The sequence below is a fragment of the Sphaeramia orbicularis genome, chromosome 7 (genome assembly GCF_902148855.1).
Source record: "Sphaeramia orbicularis chromosome 7, fSphaOr1.1, whole genome shotgun sequence".
NCBI classification, from domain to species: Eukaryota; Metazoa; Chordata; class Actinopteri; order Kurtiformes; family Apogonidae; genus Sphaeramia; species Sphaeramia orbicularis.
In genome coordinates this window covers 17,935,525-17,950,533 of record NC_043963.1, presented here as the reverse complement: position 1 = coordinate 17,950,533, position 15,009 = coordinate 17,935,525, and the positions used below count along the sequence as shown (strand labels likewise).

Genomic DNA, 15,009 nt, shown 5'->3' with positions numbered 1-15,009 from the left:
GTTTGCCTGCCTGCTTAACGATTCTGCTTATCAATTCCATCTTCGTTGTGCATGCGCAATGACGTCACACGTACGCTGCATTGTTTTGGTCAGAATGGGGCCAACATGGCGTTGAAGCAGAAACGATCTAAAAAGATGACACCAGGTCCACTTACTTGGACATTGTCAAAGCTTCCATGTCTTCAAAAGGGTGGAATCCCTCCAATATCCTCAAACATTTGTCCACAGCATGTGATTCATTTACAGGAATGTCACATATTTGATACTTGTGGCACTTGTGAATGTAGCGGCAGAGGGAACACCGGGCCAGTTCCGGTTCTGGTATGGGCAACAAACATCGTAACTCCTCAAATAAACAAGTTTCCGAACGTAAGAATGGAAAGGAAATGAGGTGCACAACAACAGGAGACAAGCCGAGCTGAGTCGAACCGGTTCCACGTAGCAGAAATGAGGCAATAGAGGAATTAGTAAAACGTCTTTAGTTTCACTTTCACTCCCCCCCCCCCCCCCCCCCCCCCCGAACTGGCCCGGCGTCATCAGTTATTATTTGTACATACTGTATATGTTATATTTTCTGTGCAGAGATGAAAATATAAAAGACAGTTAATGCAAACACACCCGTTTGTACTCTTTTATTCCCTCACCCAATGAGAATCAATAAGGAATCGGATCAATAAGCAATATCGATAATGGAATTGGAATCGTTAAATTCTTAACAATCCCCAGCCCTATGTATGTGTCTGTATGTGGAACCTGAATTAAAATGATTCTGACACCATTGATTGTTAATATCTAAAGTGTAATTTTTGCATTTCACAAATTCATCCCGCGGGCTGGATTGGACCTTCTGGCGGGCCGGATTTGACCCCTGGGCCGCATGCTTGACACCTGTGATTTGCCGGGGCACAGAAAATGAGATGAGCTCAGTAGTGTGTAGTAATCTGACTTCATTTTTATACACGGATCAATAGCATTACATTATTTATTATTATATTGTTGGGTTTTTTTTCCCCCTCGGGTTAGTTTCTATCATTTTCTCCCTCAGGGAATAGAGTTCACCAAGAGCAAATTTTATGAAACACATAAACTTCTCAGGCCCATCAGGCTGCTGATTTCTGTTCCTGTCCTTTCACACAGATTTTACAGTGTTTTTGATCAATAGCTGGAGCGTGGTGGTAATAGAGCCGGGGCTGGAGCTTCGGTTTTTACTGTGTACACCCACACACTGTAAATCAGCCTTAGCCGTGGTGCAGTGAGATGCCTGGGATGAAAGCATCTAGCAAATGCAATAATAGATCAACTTTTTTTTTTTCTACAATCCTTATTGCTGTTTGCTGGATCTGGTTTTATCCAGTCTATTATTGCAGCTTATTATGAAAAGTGGGCGTCAATATTTGCAGAAAAAACAGTTAGTTAATTCAACACAATATTAAATCAGCTCAAGTGCAGCTCTACAGGGATTTTACATGTAATGGGGTTTTGTGTGGTATTGATATTCTTATCTTTCAACAGCAGGAGGAAGTCACAGACCAGAACACACTTAAAACCACCAAAACATTTACAATACATCTGCACAGACTCTTTGAATCACTCATTCAACATCTGCGTCATGAGTTTTATTCTTCAAACTGAAACTCAGACGCTTATTTTGACAGTCGCTCAAAATAACACTGTCTTATTATCTTCACATGCATCAGCTGATAGTTTACATTATAGCTCTGTTAGCTTAGCTCAGTCTTTTTTGGCTCGTCACCCCATTTTTACATCACAATTTTCTGGTGACACCAGACATTAAAAACAGAGACATTTTTTGGCTAAAATTAGTTTTTGATCATGTAATAGTTTGCTATACTGTGTTTCAAATAAGCGTTAGTGTTAGAGGTCATTTAGTCTATATAATGTATATTATTGTGGACGGAGGCAGAAAAGCCAGGTGTAGACTACTGCACAAAGGGAGAACTTTATTTTCCTTGGTCAGGATATGTACAGTCAGTCCAGCTTGGATTTACAAGGCTGACAATTAATACCCAATAAACAAGAACTCAAACTATAAATTATGAAAGAGCTGCAGCATCTGAAACCGACCACAATGAACAGTTGACAGATAAACAGAACCACAGTGCTTCAGTTTCAGCTTCACAGTTTGTCACGTCTTTTATGGATTGGGATTGTCTCTGTCAACTCACCATATATTTCATTAGTAAGTTTGCTTTTTTTTTTTTTTTTATCAATTACTAGAAATTTCAGGCGAGCCCCATTTGAATTCCATGTGGGGTCCCGAACCCAAGGTTGAAAAACACTGGCTTAGCTCTTTAGACAGTAAAACCACAAATCACCTGTTTTCTGTACTGTTCATGTTGTCAATAACTGCACTAAAGATCTGTTTGGAATCGTCCAAACAGGGTCAGAACTGTCACAGTTTAGTCTTCATGTTTAATGAACTGTCTTTTCACTCATAAAGACCCATTGCTACTTTTGCGGCAGTTCCCAAATTATTTTTTTTCCTCTTTTTTTTAACTTTTCTGAAGTGATTTATCACCATTTATTCTAATATTATGCTCAGTATTTTGTATTCTAAGTGAAAATCAGGTGTTTCTCGATATTTAATTTACAGATCATGATTGATGTCCCTAAAAGCTCAAATTAAAGTTGAATGTTATTGTATCAAAAACAAAAAAAAAAGAAGAAAATGTGACTTTCAACAACATTTATCATTAACTGATCATAAACCAAGTGTGTCCATCTACTGTCATTGATCCAACTCCATATGTTTTACTGGTGAATCAATGTCGTAGAGATGATGGTGTTTCCACGTTCACTACACAGCCACTAAAAGACGAAAAACTGAATTTTACTCCAATTATTTACATGCATTGATAGGATTAGTGGATCAACAGTTACTTAACTTTATATATCAGTAAATTGTTTTAGTCACCAGTGGATGTTTGGGTCTTTATGGGTTAAAAGGGACATAGTGGACATAAAGTAGTATATCATCAGCATAAAGACGTAAGACGACACCAAAACTCCAAATATAACTTTATTGTTTTGTGTTATTGATACTTAGCAGTACCTAATGAGATTTGTGAACCTTTAGTTGAATGAACAGACCTCAGAACAGTAAACTCATCATTCAATACGGCACCAACGGCAACTTACCAAAGATTATCACTTCCTAAGCCTCATAATCAAACTTGTGTAGAAGAAACGCTGCTATTTCAGCATCAAATTCTACTCTTTGCATTTAAAGTTGTATCCAATGGTGAAAACAACAACAGTGTTTCTAAGTGTTTCTTTTATCACTTTCTTTTGACTAGATGTTGTTTTTTAATGGTTCTCATCTCATTGCTTTCCAACACTTTTGTCAAAAGCCCCCATGGTGTTAGTTTTTCTCACAATGGGAGACCGGCAGAGTGACTCACTATTTTATTGTAAGCACTGTAATAATACTTTTAGGCTATTTTTACCATTTGAAAATAGAAATACTACATGTAGCCTCCTTAATATAATAAATGAAAAAGCCTGTTAGTGCAGATTATATGATCAGAAGTAAAGGCAGGAGGAACCAAACCCGTAGAACTGTTTCCTTCTCCAACCTGCTGCACTGAAAGCCTCATTTCTCACAATTAAACCTTAAACCAGATTGATTTATCTGTCATGCAAAAAGCCCAAGCATGAAAAAAATGTAAGTTTAATATCTGCAGGCTTCAGAGTTATGACTTAAACATGAGATTTGTCTAATGGAAGACACCGAGGAGGCAGAGCACCTTCAGAATGTAATGAGATGTTGTTTTGGACCATTTGTTGATTCTGTGACAAATCTAAAGAAATGAGTATGTGGATGAGATTCTTCACCTTCCTGTTGTGCTCTGCAGCCTCGGAGTGGGCTGGAGTTTCATTAAGCTGACAAAGCAACAAAGTATTAAAGTGCTGCTTTAGGCAGTTCAATACTTTAGACTTGTGAACTTCTAAATGTCAGGTTTGGAGCAGAAGACATGTCATTTAATTGGTCTGTGCATATCATCCTAGCCAGATCTGACTCTGTATGCAAATGAACTGTCAATCCAAAATCAGATAAGACCCTAAATACAGATTGTTGTATACAGGGATTATACTGTTATGGACAAAACACCACCTGAATGAATGAATGGTTTATTTTGGTTTGTACTTTAATTATTTCACTTAGTACAATTATTATAATAATTGATACAAAAATTCTGTGATACATGCTGAGACAAAAGACGGAGTCACTGGATTCTGGAATCAGAAGATTTTGAACACCAGGAAGTCTAAGTTCTTATGAAAGAATATGGATATTACAGTCATTGGTCCAAGTGTCCAAACATAATGACGTTGATCAAGTTCACCATTGGTTTATGTATCCAAAACAGGGTGATGCATGGGTTCAGTGAGCGCATTTGTACTCTTCTCCCACCTACACTATGGCCTGAGCTCCCCAAGGGCAACAGGCCGCTCTGGTCCCAAACCAGCACCACGAGACAGAAAACATGTAGATAGAGAAGAAATGGAGGACATATCCTGGGTGCTTTCTCATAGGATGTGTCATCACAACTAGAGCCCGACCGATTAATCGGCCGGCCGATTAATCGGGCTGATTATAGTGTTTCACCAATTAATCAACATCGGCCAATATGTAGCTGATGTAGCCGATATATGTGTGTGTGTGTGTGTGTGTGTGCTCACTGGAGAATAAGAGGAACTTTAAAGCGAGTTAGTTTCACTTTCACTCCTGCTCGGACAATGATTGTATCACCCCCCCACACACAATCATGGAGCTACACCCCCCCCACCCCACCCCCGCTCATGTACTCTGACAAGGATGGACCACTAAACCCCCCGCCCCCTCGTCTTATGAAGTATTCACCCCCCCACACACACCCATGTCCGTGCACTTCCTGTCTACCTCACAGTTTCATTCTGCCAGCAGGCCTGGGTGTTAATAGTGTAGGGGAGACCGGGGTCAGTTGTAACTCTTGCAATTGCTCCAATCAGGAACAACTTAGGACTCACCTAATTCACTCTGCACACGCTCAGTTTAGTCCTTAGTCCACATAAGAAGTTGTAGTGCCCTGAGGCAGATACATCCAAATTTGTGAGTGAAAACATAATTGTGTGGTCAGTCATATTTTTTGCTCTAATTATTTTTGTGATTGCATAGTTTGCATTGAAAGTTGTGTAAATTATATTTGTGAGATAAACAAAGATTTATGGAACTGTTTATCCACCTGTCCACAATTATCTAAAATAAGATTATTATATCCTGTGTAGACCAGTGTTCTTATTTCATATATCGGCCAATATATCGGTTATCAGCCAATATCGGATATCGGCTGATATATTGGATATCGGCTTTTTTTTAGCTCCCAATATCGGTATTGGTGTCGGCCCCAAAAATCCAATATCGGTCGGGCTCTAATCACAACCCATCCATGATTTTTGGTCTGGACACCTGGTATTTACAGAGAATAGTCTAATATCATATTTCTCTAACAATAATCATAAAAACCAAAAAAGGAATAGGCTAGAAGTAAAAGTTTATGTTTTACTCATCCTTTTCACCTGATCCTCTGCCCCTGATGAAGGCCAGCAGGCTGAAACACGTTGTGTCTTGGTGAGCTCCATAGAGACATGCCATAATTAATAACGGCATTTTAAAATGATAAGAGAGTGCCTTGGTTTTTGTATTTTTTGTGCATTGACAGTCCCTTCACCGTGGAGCACCTCTTTTACCATTTTTCATGACTATTTTTTATTACTGCCTGGAGGTCCATGAAGTGTTCCTCTTAACCGTTTGTTCAACTGTTACAGGTCCCAGGCAAGGACCAGGATTAACAAATTTAAAGTGTTGGTGTCGATTACTGACCTGTAACACAGGTGGAAGTAGGAGATACAGATGAAGACAGCTAGTATTACCACAGAGAATCTGATTTATTATCTGCAAATATACTTTAACAAAAAAAAAAAGAAAAACAACAAAAATGAATTGAATACAGGGTGGGGAAGCAAAATTTACAATGAACATTTAGTTGTTTTTTCTCAGCAGGCACTACGTCAGTTGTTTTGAAACCAAACATATATTGATGTCATAATCATACCTAACACTATTATCCATACATTTTCACAAACTTTTGCCCATGTGAGTAATCAGGAAAGGAAACGTCAAAGAATGTGTGATTTGCTGAATGCACTCGTCACACCAAAGGAGATTTCCAAAATAGTTGGAGTGTCCATAAAGACTGTTTATAATGGAAAGAAGAGAATGACTATGAGCAAAACTATTACGAGAAAGTCTGGAAGATACTATTGAAGAATGGGAGAAGTTGTCACCCGAATATTTGAGGAACACTTGTGCAAGGTTCAGGAAGTGTGTGAAGGCAGTTGTTGAGAAAGAAGGAGGACACATAGAATAAAAACATTTTCTATTATGTCAATTTTCTTGTGGCAAATAAATTCTCATGACTTTCAATAAACTAATTGATCATACACTGTCTTTCAATCCCTGCCTCAAAATATTGTAAATTTTGCTTCCCCACCCTGTACATACCTATAAGTATCGATACAGTACTTTTTAATATCAATACTAATAAATATCGTGATATTTTCTTACACTTCTAACGATCATGTAAGAGTAATGCAGTTGCCGTTTCTAAAAATGGCTACATACTTTTTTTTTGTTTTACTTTTTTTTCTTGAATGCATAATAAACTTTACCTGGATCCATTACCTGTATGTATTTGTACTCAGTTGTTCCGCTGTTTCTCCTTCTCCCCTGGTGTCACTCATTGTTTCTCTCTTACCACCTCTTTCTATCTCTTAATAGGTTTAGACATATATCTCCTCTCCGTCTTCTTTGGCTGCAGACTGTATTATCATTAAAATGATTAAACCTTTCTCTCCCTGTGTAAACTGCCTGCTCTGTCATTGTTCATTTATTCCCTCATACTTTGACTCTTTGTACCTCTGTCATCATATCTTACTACACATGCAGATTTTCCTCTGTCCTCTGAGTCTTAATGTCCTCTATTATTAGTATCACTACCTAATCTGCATGAGCGATTTACATAATAAATACATTAGTATTCATAAACACAGCTCCTTTTCACGTCGTTGCATTTAATATACAAAGAAGATTTGATCCCTATTTAGTTCCATACGGTGTAAATTGGGTTGTTTTTTTTTTTTTTTTTGGAAATGTCTGTCAGTGTCATTCAGTATTGTTTTGAGAACTCAGATCACCCTTGAAAAAAAAGTAGAACATTGTGAAAACCCACAACTGCAAGTAAAAGGACTGAAACACACTGGTATAAAATACTGATTACAATTTGTTGATATTTCAGAGTCAAGCTATGTATAGTAAATATGACATTTAAAATGATTATCCAGAGAGACATCACCCTTGCAAAATATTACACACGAAGACTGAGACTGATACCTAAACTCACATTGGACTTTTCTGATCTTTTCATTCATTGTGTAGAAGCCAGTTTTGTAATATAATAACACATAAAGACCCAGTGCTACTTTTGTGGAAGTTCTCAAATGAATTTTTCTCTATATTTAACCTTTCTTAAATGATTTAGCACCATTTATTGTAATAATAACCTCTTTATTTTAATTTTTTTCAGTGTAAATTATGTATTTTCCTATATTTAATTCACTGATCATGTAGATGTTCATTAAAGCTCAGGGTGAATTCAAAGGTTATTAGAACAAATCAGAAAAAAATGAGGAAAAAGTAACTTTTTCGGCAAAAGTATCTTCAACTAAATATAAAAACAACAGTCTCCATCCACTGTCATTGATCCAACTCCATGGGTTTCACTGGTGAATCAATGTTGTAGAAGACGACGGTGTTTCCACGTTCGCTACGGAGCCTCTGAATGTCCAAATGGGTCATATCTGATGACCATGAAAAGATGACAAACCGTATTTTACACCAATTATTTACATGTATTGATAGGATTAATTCAACAGGTATTAAACAGTTTAGATCACATGATGGTTTTGGTCGATGGTGGGTGTTTGGGTCTTTATGGGTTAAACTCTGACTGAATTCGTAGCTTGAATTTGTAGTAAAGCAGGTTTGAACGTACAGTGTACATGACCGTGTCATCAGCATATAGTTGAACACAAAATTACTTCCATCAGTAGAAAAAAGAAGTGTTCCCAGTGCTGAACCCTGAGGTACTCCTCTTTGTTTGGTCTGAAAATGAGCTTTATTATAACATAGGGTGATACTATTAAGTCAGTGCAGTAAAAGTAGCTGGTAGCTGGTTAACAGCCACATTAAATCAATTACATCATCAGCCTTTTACCATCTCAAAAACATTGCCAGAATCAAAGGTTTACTGTCTAAACCAGACTTACACAGACTTATCCACACGTTTATCTTTAGCAGGTTAGACTACTGTAACGGACTTCTCACTGGACTCTCTAAACCAGCTGTAAGACAGCTGCACTACATCCAGAACGCTGCTGCTCGAGTCCTGACTAGAACCAGGAAGTACCACCATATTAGTCCTGTGCTCAGATCTGTGCACTGGCTTCCTGTGGCTCAGAGAATAGACTTTAAAACAGCTCTGCTCGTTTATAAGTCTGTCCATGGTCTAGCACCAAACTACATCTGTGACATGTTGGTCCCATATGAACCATCTTGGACCCTCAGAACCTCAGGGACTGGTCTTCTGCTGGTGCCCAGAGTCAGGACTAAACAGTGTGAAGCTGCGTTTCAGTTCTATGCAGCTAAACTCTGGAACAGTCTTCCTGATGATGTTAGACAGACCTGGACTCTGACAATGTTTAAGTTCAGGCTGAAAACGGTTCTGTTCAACTGTGCATAGAACAACTGAAAGGGTTCTATCTGCACTCTTCTCTTTTACTTTATTCTAATTGATTATTATTTATGTTTTATTGATTATGTTTTAATTGTAATTGTGTGTTTTTAATCTGTCTCTTTTCCATTTTTGTAAAGCACTGTGAATTGCCCTGTGTACAGGGTGGGGAAGCAAAATTTACAATGAACATTTAGTTGTTTTTTCTCAGCAGGCACTACGTCAATTGTTTTGAAACCAAACATATATTGATGTCATAATCATACCTAACACTATTATCCATACCTTTTCACAAACTTTTGCCCATATGAGTAATCAGGAAAGCAAACGTCAAAGAGTGTGTGATTTGCTGAATGCACTCGTCACACCAAAGGAGATTTCAAAAATAGTTGGAGTGTCCATAACGACTGTTTATAGTGGAAAGAAGAGAATGACTATGAGCAAAACTATTACGAGAAAGTCTGGAAGTGGAGGAAGCAACAAAAAACATACCAAAGCTTTTATTAAAGCTCTCAAATCCAAAATCCTAAAGGATCCAACCAAATCCATGAGAAAAATGGCAATTGAACTTGAGGTAGACAACAAGACCGTTAGAAATGCAGTAAAATATGATTTGAAGTTAAAATCTTACACAAGAACACCAAAACACTTGTTGACAACAGCAACAAATCCAACTTGAGCAATTTTTGGGACTCATGTTTATGGCCGCCTTCTAGCCCAGATCTAAACCCTCTGGATTCTGCTATTTGGGGCGTTTTAGAACATGCTACCAATAGAACATCACACAGCAATGTCCACTTTCTGAAAGATACTATTAAAGAAGAATGGGAGAAGTTGCCACCCGAATATTTGAGGAACACTTGCACAAGTTTCAGGAAGTGTGTGAAGGCAGTTATTGAGAAAGAAGGAGGACACATTGAGTAAAAACATTTTCTATTTTGTCAGTTTTCTTATGGCAAATAAATTCCCATGACTTTCAATGAACTAATTGGTCATACACTGTCTTTCAATCCCTGCCTCAAAATATTGTAAATTTTGCTTCCCCACCCTGTATGAATTGTGGTTTACAAATAAATCTGCCTTGCCTAAAAGGCTGACCACATATTTTCTTCTATCTTCTTGTCTACTTTTCAGGTGTGGAGTGCATAGTGGTTTTACCTGAACCCAGGAGTTACTGGGACCCGGTCTTTGGTACCTGCGTCTTCCTCTTCTCATTCCTGATCCCCGTGGCCATCATCAGTATCTGCTACAGTCTGATGGTCAAGCGCCTTCGTAGCGTCCGCATCCTCTCTGGCTCCAAAGAAAAGGACCGAAACTTACGCCGGATCACTCGAATGGTCCTGGTGGTGGTGGCGGCCTTCGTCGTCTGTTGGACCCCCATCCAGATCATGGTCCTGGCTCAGTCCCTGGGCTTCAATCTGAGCAGCCTGTTCACGTTGGTTCTGATGCACTTCTGCATCGCGCTGGGCTACGTCAACAGCAGCCTGAACCCGGTGCTCTACGCGTTCCTGGATGAAAACTTCAAGCGATGCTTCCGTGAGTTCTGCAACCCGTCGCCATTCCGTCTGGACACGCAGCAGTCGGGCCGGATGAGGAGCATCGCCAGAGAGGTGGCGGCCGCCTACAGCTGCAAGGCCGGAGACGGAGGGGGACCCGGAGGTGGGACGCCGAATCCAGCATGACTAGGCGTGGAACTCCCCTTGGTGGGAGTGGATCCACCACAAAGGGGAGAGACTCCGGGGACAGGGAACTCCAACACAGAACTGACCCAGATCACAGCCCTCTAGCGGCACGAACCCTCCCGCCCCCCGATGAGAAGACTGGCATGGGGCGGGGGGGACGGAGATGATGAGGAGGGGGCCCAAGGGAAAAGAATTTAGGATTTAGGACCGTTGATATGGACGAGAAATCAGTCTCACCAGATTTAGTTTTATTGTAAATGTCCCTGAATGCAACTTTTTAAATACGTCTGAAACCGAAATCCCAATGTTTTCCATTTGGTTTGGACAAGAAAAGCAGCAAGAAAATCACTATAAACTAAGGCCGGTTTAGTTAAAGTGTGAAACGTTAAAGTAGCAATTGTAAAGTAAAATGGTCCATGTCAGTGTTTTACAATTTATTATTGTATTTGACGTTTTTGAATACTTATTACTGATGTTTCCTAAAGTGTTTAATAGGAAAAAGATGTCAGTATTTCCCCATAGCCAAAACTAGCCAACATTATTATTATTATTATTATTATTATTATTATTATTATTATTATTATTATTATTATTTTAATTCTTCTGTCCAAACCTCTAATATTCCAACTTCTCTCACTTTTAACACAAAAAGCAGCACATTTGTGGAGCAACAGCCTGTTAAAACCTAAATTTCCAGCTGTTTTTCCAGTTGATTCATAGATTTTCAAGTTCATTTCTACACTGGAAACTGAGGCCAGTGTGAAACGTTAAAGTAGCAATTGTAAAGTAAAATGGTCCATGTCAGTGTTTTACAATTTATTATTGTATATGATGTTTTTAAATACTTATTACTGCTGTTTCCTAAAACGTTCAATAGGAAAAAGATGTCAGTATTTCCCCATAGCCAAAACTAGCCAACTTTATTATTATTGTTATTATTATTATTATTATTATTATTATTATTATTATTATTATTATTATTATTATTATTATTGTTATTATTATTATTATTATTTTAATTCATCTGTCCAAACCTCTAATATTCAGATTTCTCTCCCTTTTAACCCAAAAAGCAGCACATTTGTGGAGCAACAGCCTGTTAAAACCTAAATTTCCAGCTGTTTTTCCAGTTGATTCATAGATTTTCAAGTTCATTTCTACACTGGAAACTGAGGCCAGTGTGAAACGTTAAAGTAGCAGTTTTAAAGTAAAATGGTCCATGTCAGTGTTTTACAATTTATTATTGTATATGATGTTTTTAAATACTAATTACTGCAGTTTCCTAAAGTGTTTAATAGGAAAAAGATGTCAGTATTTCCCCATAGCCAAAACTAGCCAACTTTATTATTATTATTATTATTATTATTATTATTATTATTATTATTATTATTCAACTTCTGTCCAAACCTCTAATATTCAGATTTCTCTCCCTTTTAACCCAAAAAGCAGCACATTTGTGGAGCAACAGCCTGTTAAAACCTAAATTTCCAGCTGTTTTTCCAGTTGATTCATAGATTTTCAAGTTCATTTCTACACTGGAAACTGAGGCCAGTGTGAAACGTTAAAGTAGCAATTGTAAAGTAAAATGGTCCATGTCAGTGTTTTACAATTTATTATTGTATATGATGTTTTTAAATACTTATTACTGCTGTTTCCTAAAATGTTCAATAGGAAAAAGATGTCAGTATTTCCCCATAGCCAAAACTAGCCAACTTTATTATTATTATTATTATTATTATTATTATTATTATTATTATTATTATTATTCAACTTCTGTCCAAACCTCTAATATTCAGATTTCTCTCCCTTTTAACCCAAAAAGCAGCACATTTGAAGAGCAACAGCCTGTTAAAACCTAAATTTCCAGCTGTTTTTCCAATTGATTCGTAGATTTTCAAGTTAATTTCTATACTGACCTACAGATGTTTTTTTTCTCCCATAAATTCACAAATATCAGGGAAATAAACATCCAGAAAGATGGTCAAGTATTTTCTCAAAACTTTTTCATCCCGGTTATGTTTAATTCAACTTTTTCTATCTTTTTTTTTTTTTTTTTTTTCCAAATTGAATGAATTTATACTTCATAAAAGAAATTTTCTAAAAAGCCAGACATCGAAATGAGTTACTAAAAGTTTGAAGAGTTGGATTTCGAAGCAAGAAAAACTGATACATTGGATTGAAAACAAAAACAAAAGCAAGAAATTGGAAGATTTTTAATTTCCAAAATCTGGTGAGACAGACCGGCGTCCATATGTTGGAGTCTTAACCCAGGAGGCATCTGGATGAATGTCCTGTTTCACCGAGGCATTTAAACATTTTGAAGGAGACCCAGACCTTTGGAAAACTTGGTAAGACAGAAGTAAACCGAGCTGACAGCTTTATTTGATGCTTAATGCAGCTCCAAATACAGCCGAAACACAAAGCGAATGTGCCAATGTGGCTGGTTCTGAGATCCTGAAAGACGCCCGTTTGGCAGGATTTGGATGTTTGGCGACGATGCACAAACAGAACAGGATGAACAGAAGGAGCTACAAATACCAAATCACCACAAACCCGTGGTGCTCCCAGAATGAAAATAAACCTTTCAAGGGTGGATTGTGGCTCTCTGACAATGTGCCAAGGAGGAGTGAAGCATTCTGGGAAATGGAGAAGTCACATTTCCACTCCAGTTTTCAGTGTCTTTATCAGATGTTGGTAGACTGAAGCTTAATTTCGACTCTAAACATGGGTCTCCGTTTAAGTTCATACGCTGCTGAGCCTATAATACAACTAAAATGGACACACAACAGTGTAACACGTTATAATAAGGGAACAAATCATACATTTTAATCCATGAAAGTGAGTCACAAATTTAACCCATAAAGACCCAGTGTTATTGTTCCGGGTATTTTTCTCTCTATTTAACCTTTCTTTAGTTATTTATCACCATTTATTATCATATTATCCTATGTTTTTTTGCATTTCTTCAATAAAAATCTGGTATTTTCCCTATATTTAATTCACTGATCATGTAGATGTTCATAAAAAGTTCAGATTAAAATTGATTGTCATAATATGAGAAACAGAAAAATGAAGAAAATGTGACTTTTTCAACAACATTTATCACGGCACGGCACATATTTTACAAAAGAAAAATCACAAGGCACACCACCAAACAAAAATGTCACAATAAGTAGATTTTGAAATATAACGCAAATCTAGTCTTGATTTACTTAGTGTGAAACCTGGGTATTTTACTCTTTTATTTCTGTATTCACATGGGTATTTTACTCTTTCATTTTTTCATTCACATGGGTATTTTCCTCTTTTATTTCTATATTCACATGGGTATTTTACTCTTTTATTTCTATAGTCACATGGGTATTTTACTCTTTTATTTCTATAGTCACATGGGTATTTTCCTCTTTTATTTCTGTAGTCACATAGGTATTTTACTCTGTATTCACATGGGTATTTTACTCTTATTTCTGTAGTCGCATGGGTATTTTACTCTATATTCACATGGGTATTTTACTCTTTTATTTCTATAGTCACATGGGTATTTTACTCTTTTATTTCTATAGTCACATGGGTATTTTACTCTTTCATTTCTATAGTCGTATGGGTATTTTACTCTATATTCACATGGGTATTTTACTCTTTTATTTCTATATTCACATGGGTATTTTACTCTTTTATTCCTATATTCACATGGGTAATTTACTCTTTTATTCCTATATTCACATGGGTATTTTACTCTTTTATTCCTATATTCACATGGGTATTTTACTCTTTTATTCCTATATTCACATGGGTATTTTACTCTTTTACTTCTATATTCACATGGATAATTTACTCTTTTATATCTAAATTCACATGGGTATTTTACTCTTTTATTTCTATTGTCAACAACATTTATCATTAACTGAACATAAACCACTGTCATTGATCCAACTCCATGGGTTTTAAATCAGGGTCTTAGAACAGTGTCTCCTCACCTTTCTGAGCCACGGCACATATTTTACAAAAGAAAAATCACAAGGCACACCACCAAACAAAAATGTCACAAGAAGTAGATTTTGAAATATAACGCAAATCTAGTCTCAATTTACTTTGTGTTCAACTAAACAGGCCCAGGTTTCACACTAAGCTGTCTGACGGATTGAGAGCCGTATAATAGAGGCATATGCCCCCCTCCCCAACCTGATTTGCGGGTCCGCGTATCACTAGTGAGGGGGGCTTTATCAACAGAACGCACCGGTTCACTTTCATTTTCACTTTGAAAAGGAAAAGAATTGTTGTAGAGTGGATTATTGACGCGTGCAGTCGTATTTATCTGTATCACTGCACTCGCTTAAAGTACCAATCTGGTGAAACTGGATAATCTTCCATGGTACACTTAATATGCCGCAGCACAGTGGTTGGGAAACACTGTTGTAGAAGATAACGGTGTTTCCGTGTTCACTACGGAGCCTCTGAACGTCCAAATGGGTCAT

General features: G+C 37.3%; 1 protein-coding gene across 1 annotated transcript in view; it reads left to right on the top strand.

Moving 5' to 3' along the window:
* oprl1 (opiate receptor-like 1) overlaps positions 1-10,656 on the top strand; it is a 170,028-nt gene extending 159,372 nt beyond the window's left edge. Inside the window, exon 5 of the mRNA XM_030138553.1 lies at positions 9,987-10,656. Coding sequence (XP_029994413.1) covers positions 9,987-10,534 — 548 coding nt within the window. The 3' untranslated portion in view covers positions 10,535-10,656. The remainder of the gene's footprint in view (positions 1-9,986) is intronic.
* Positions 10,657-15,009: the final 4,353 nt, after the last annotated feature.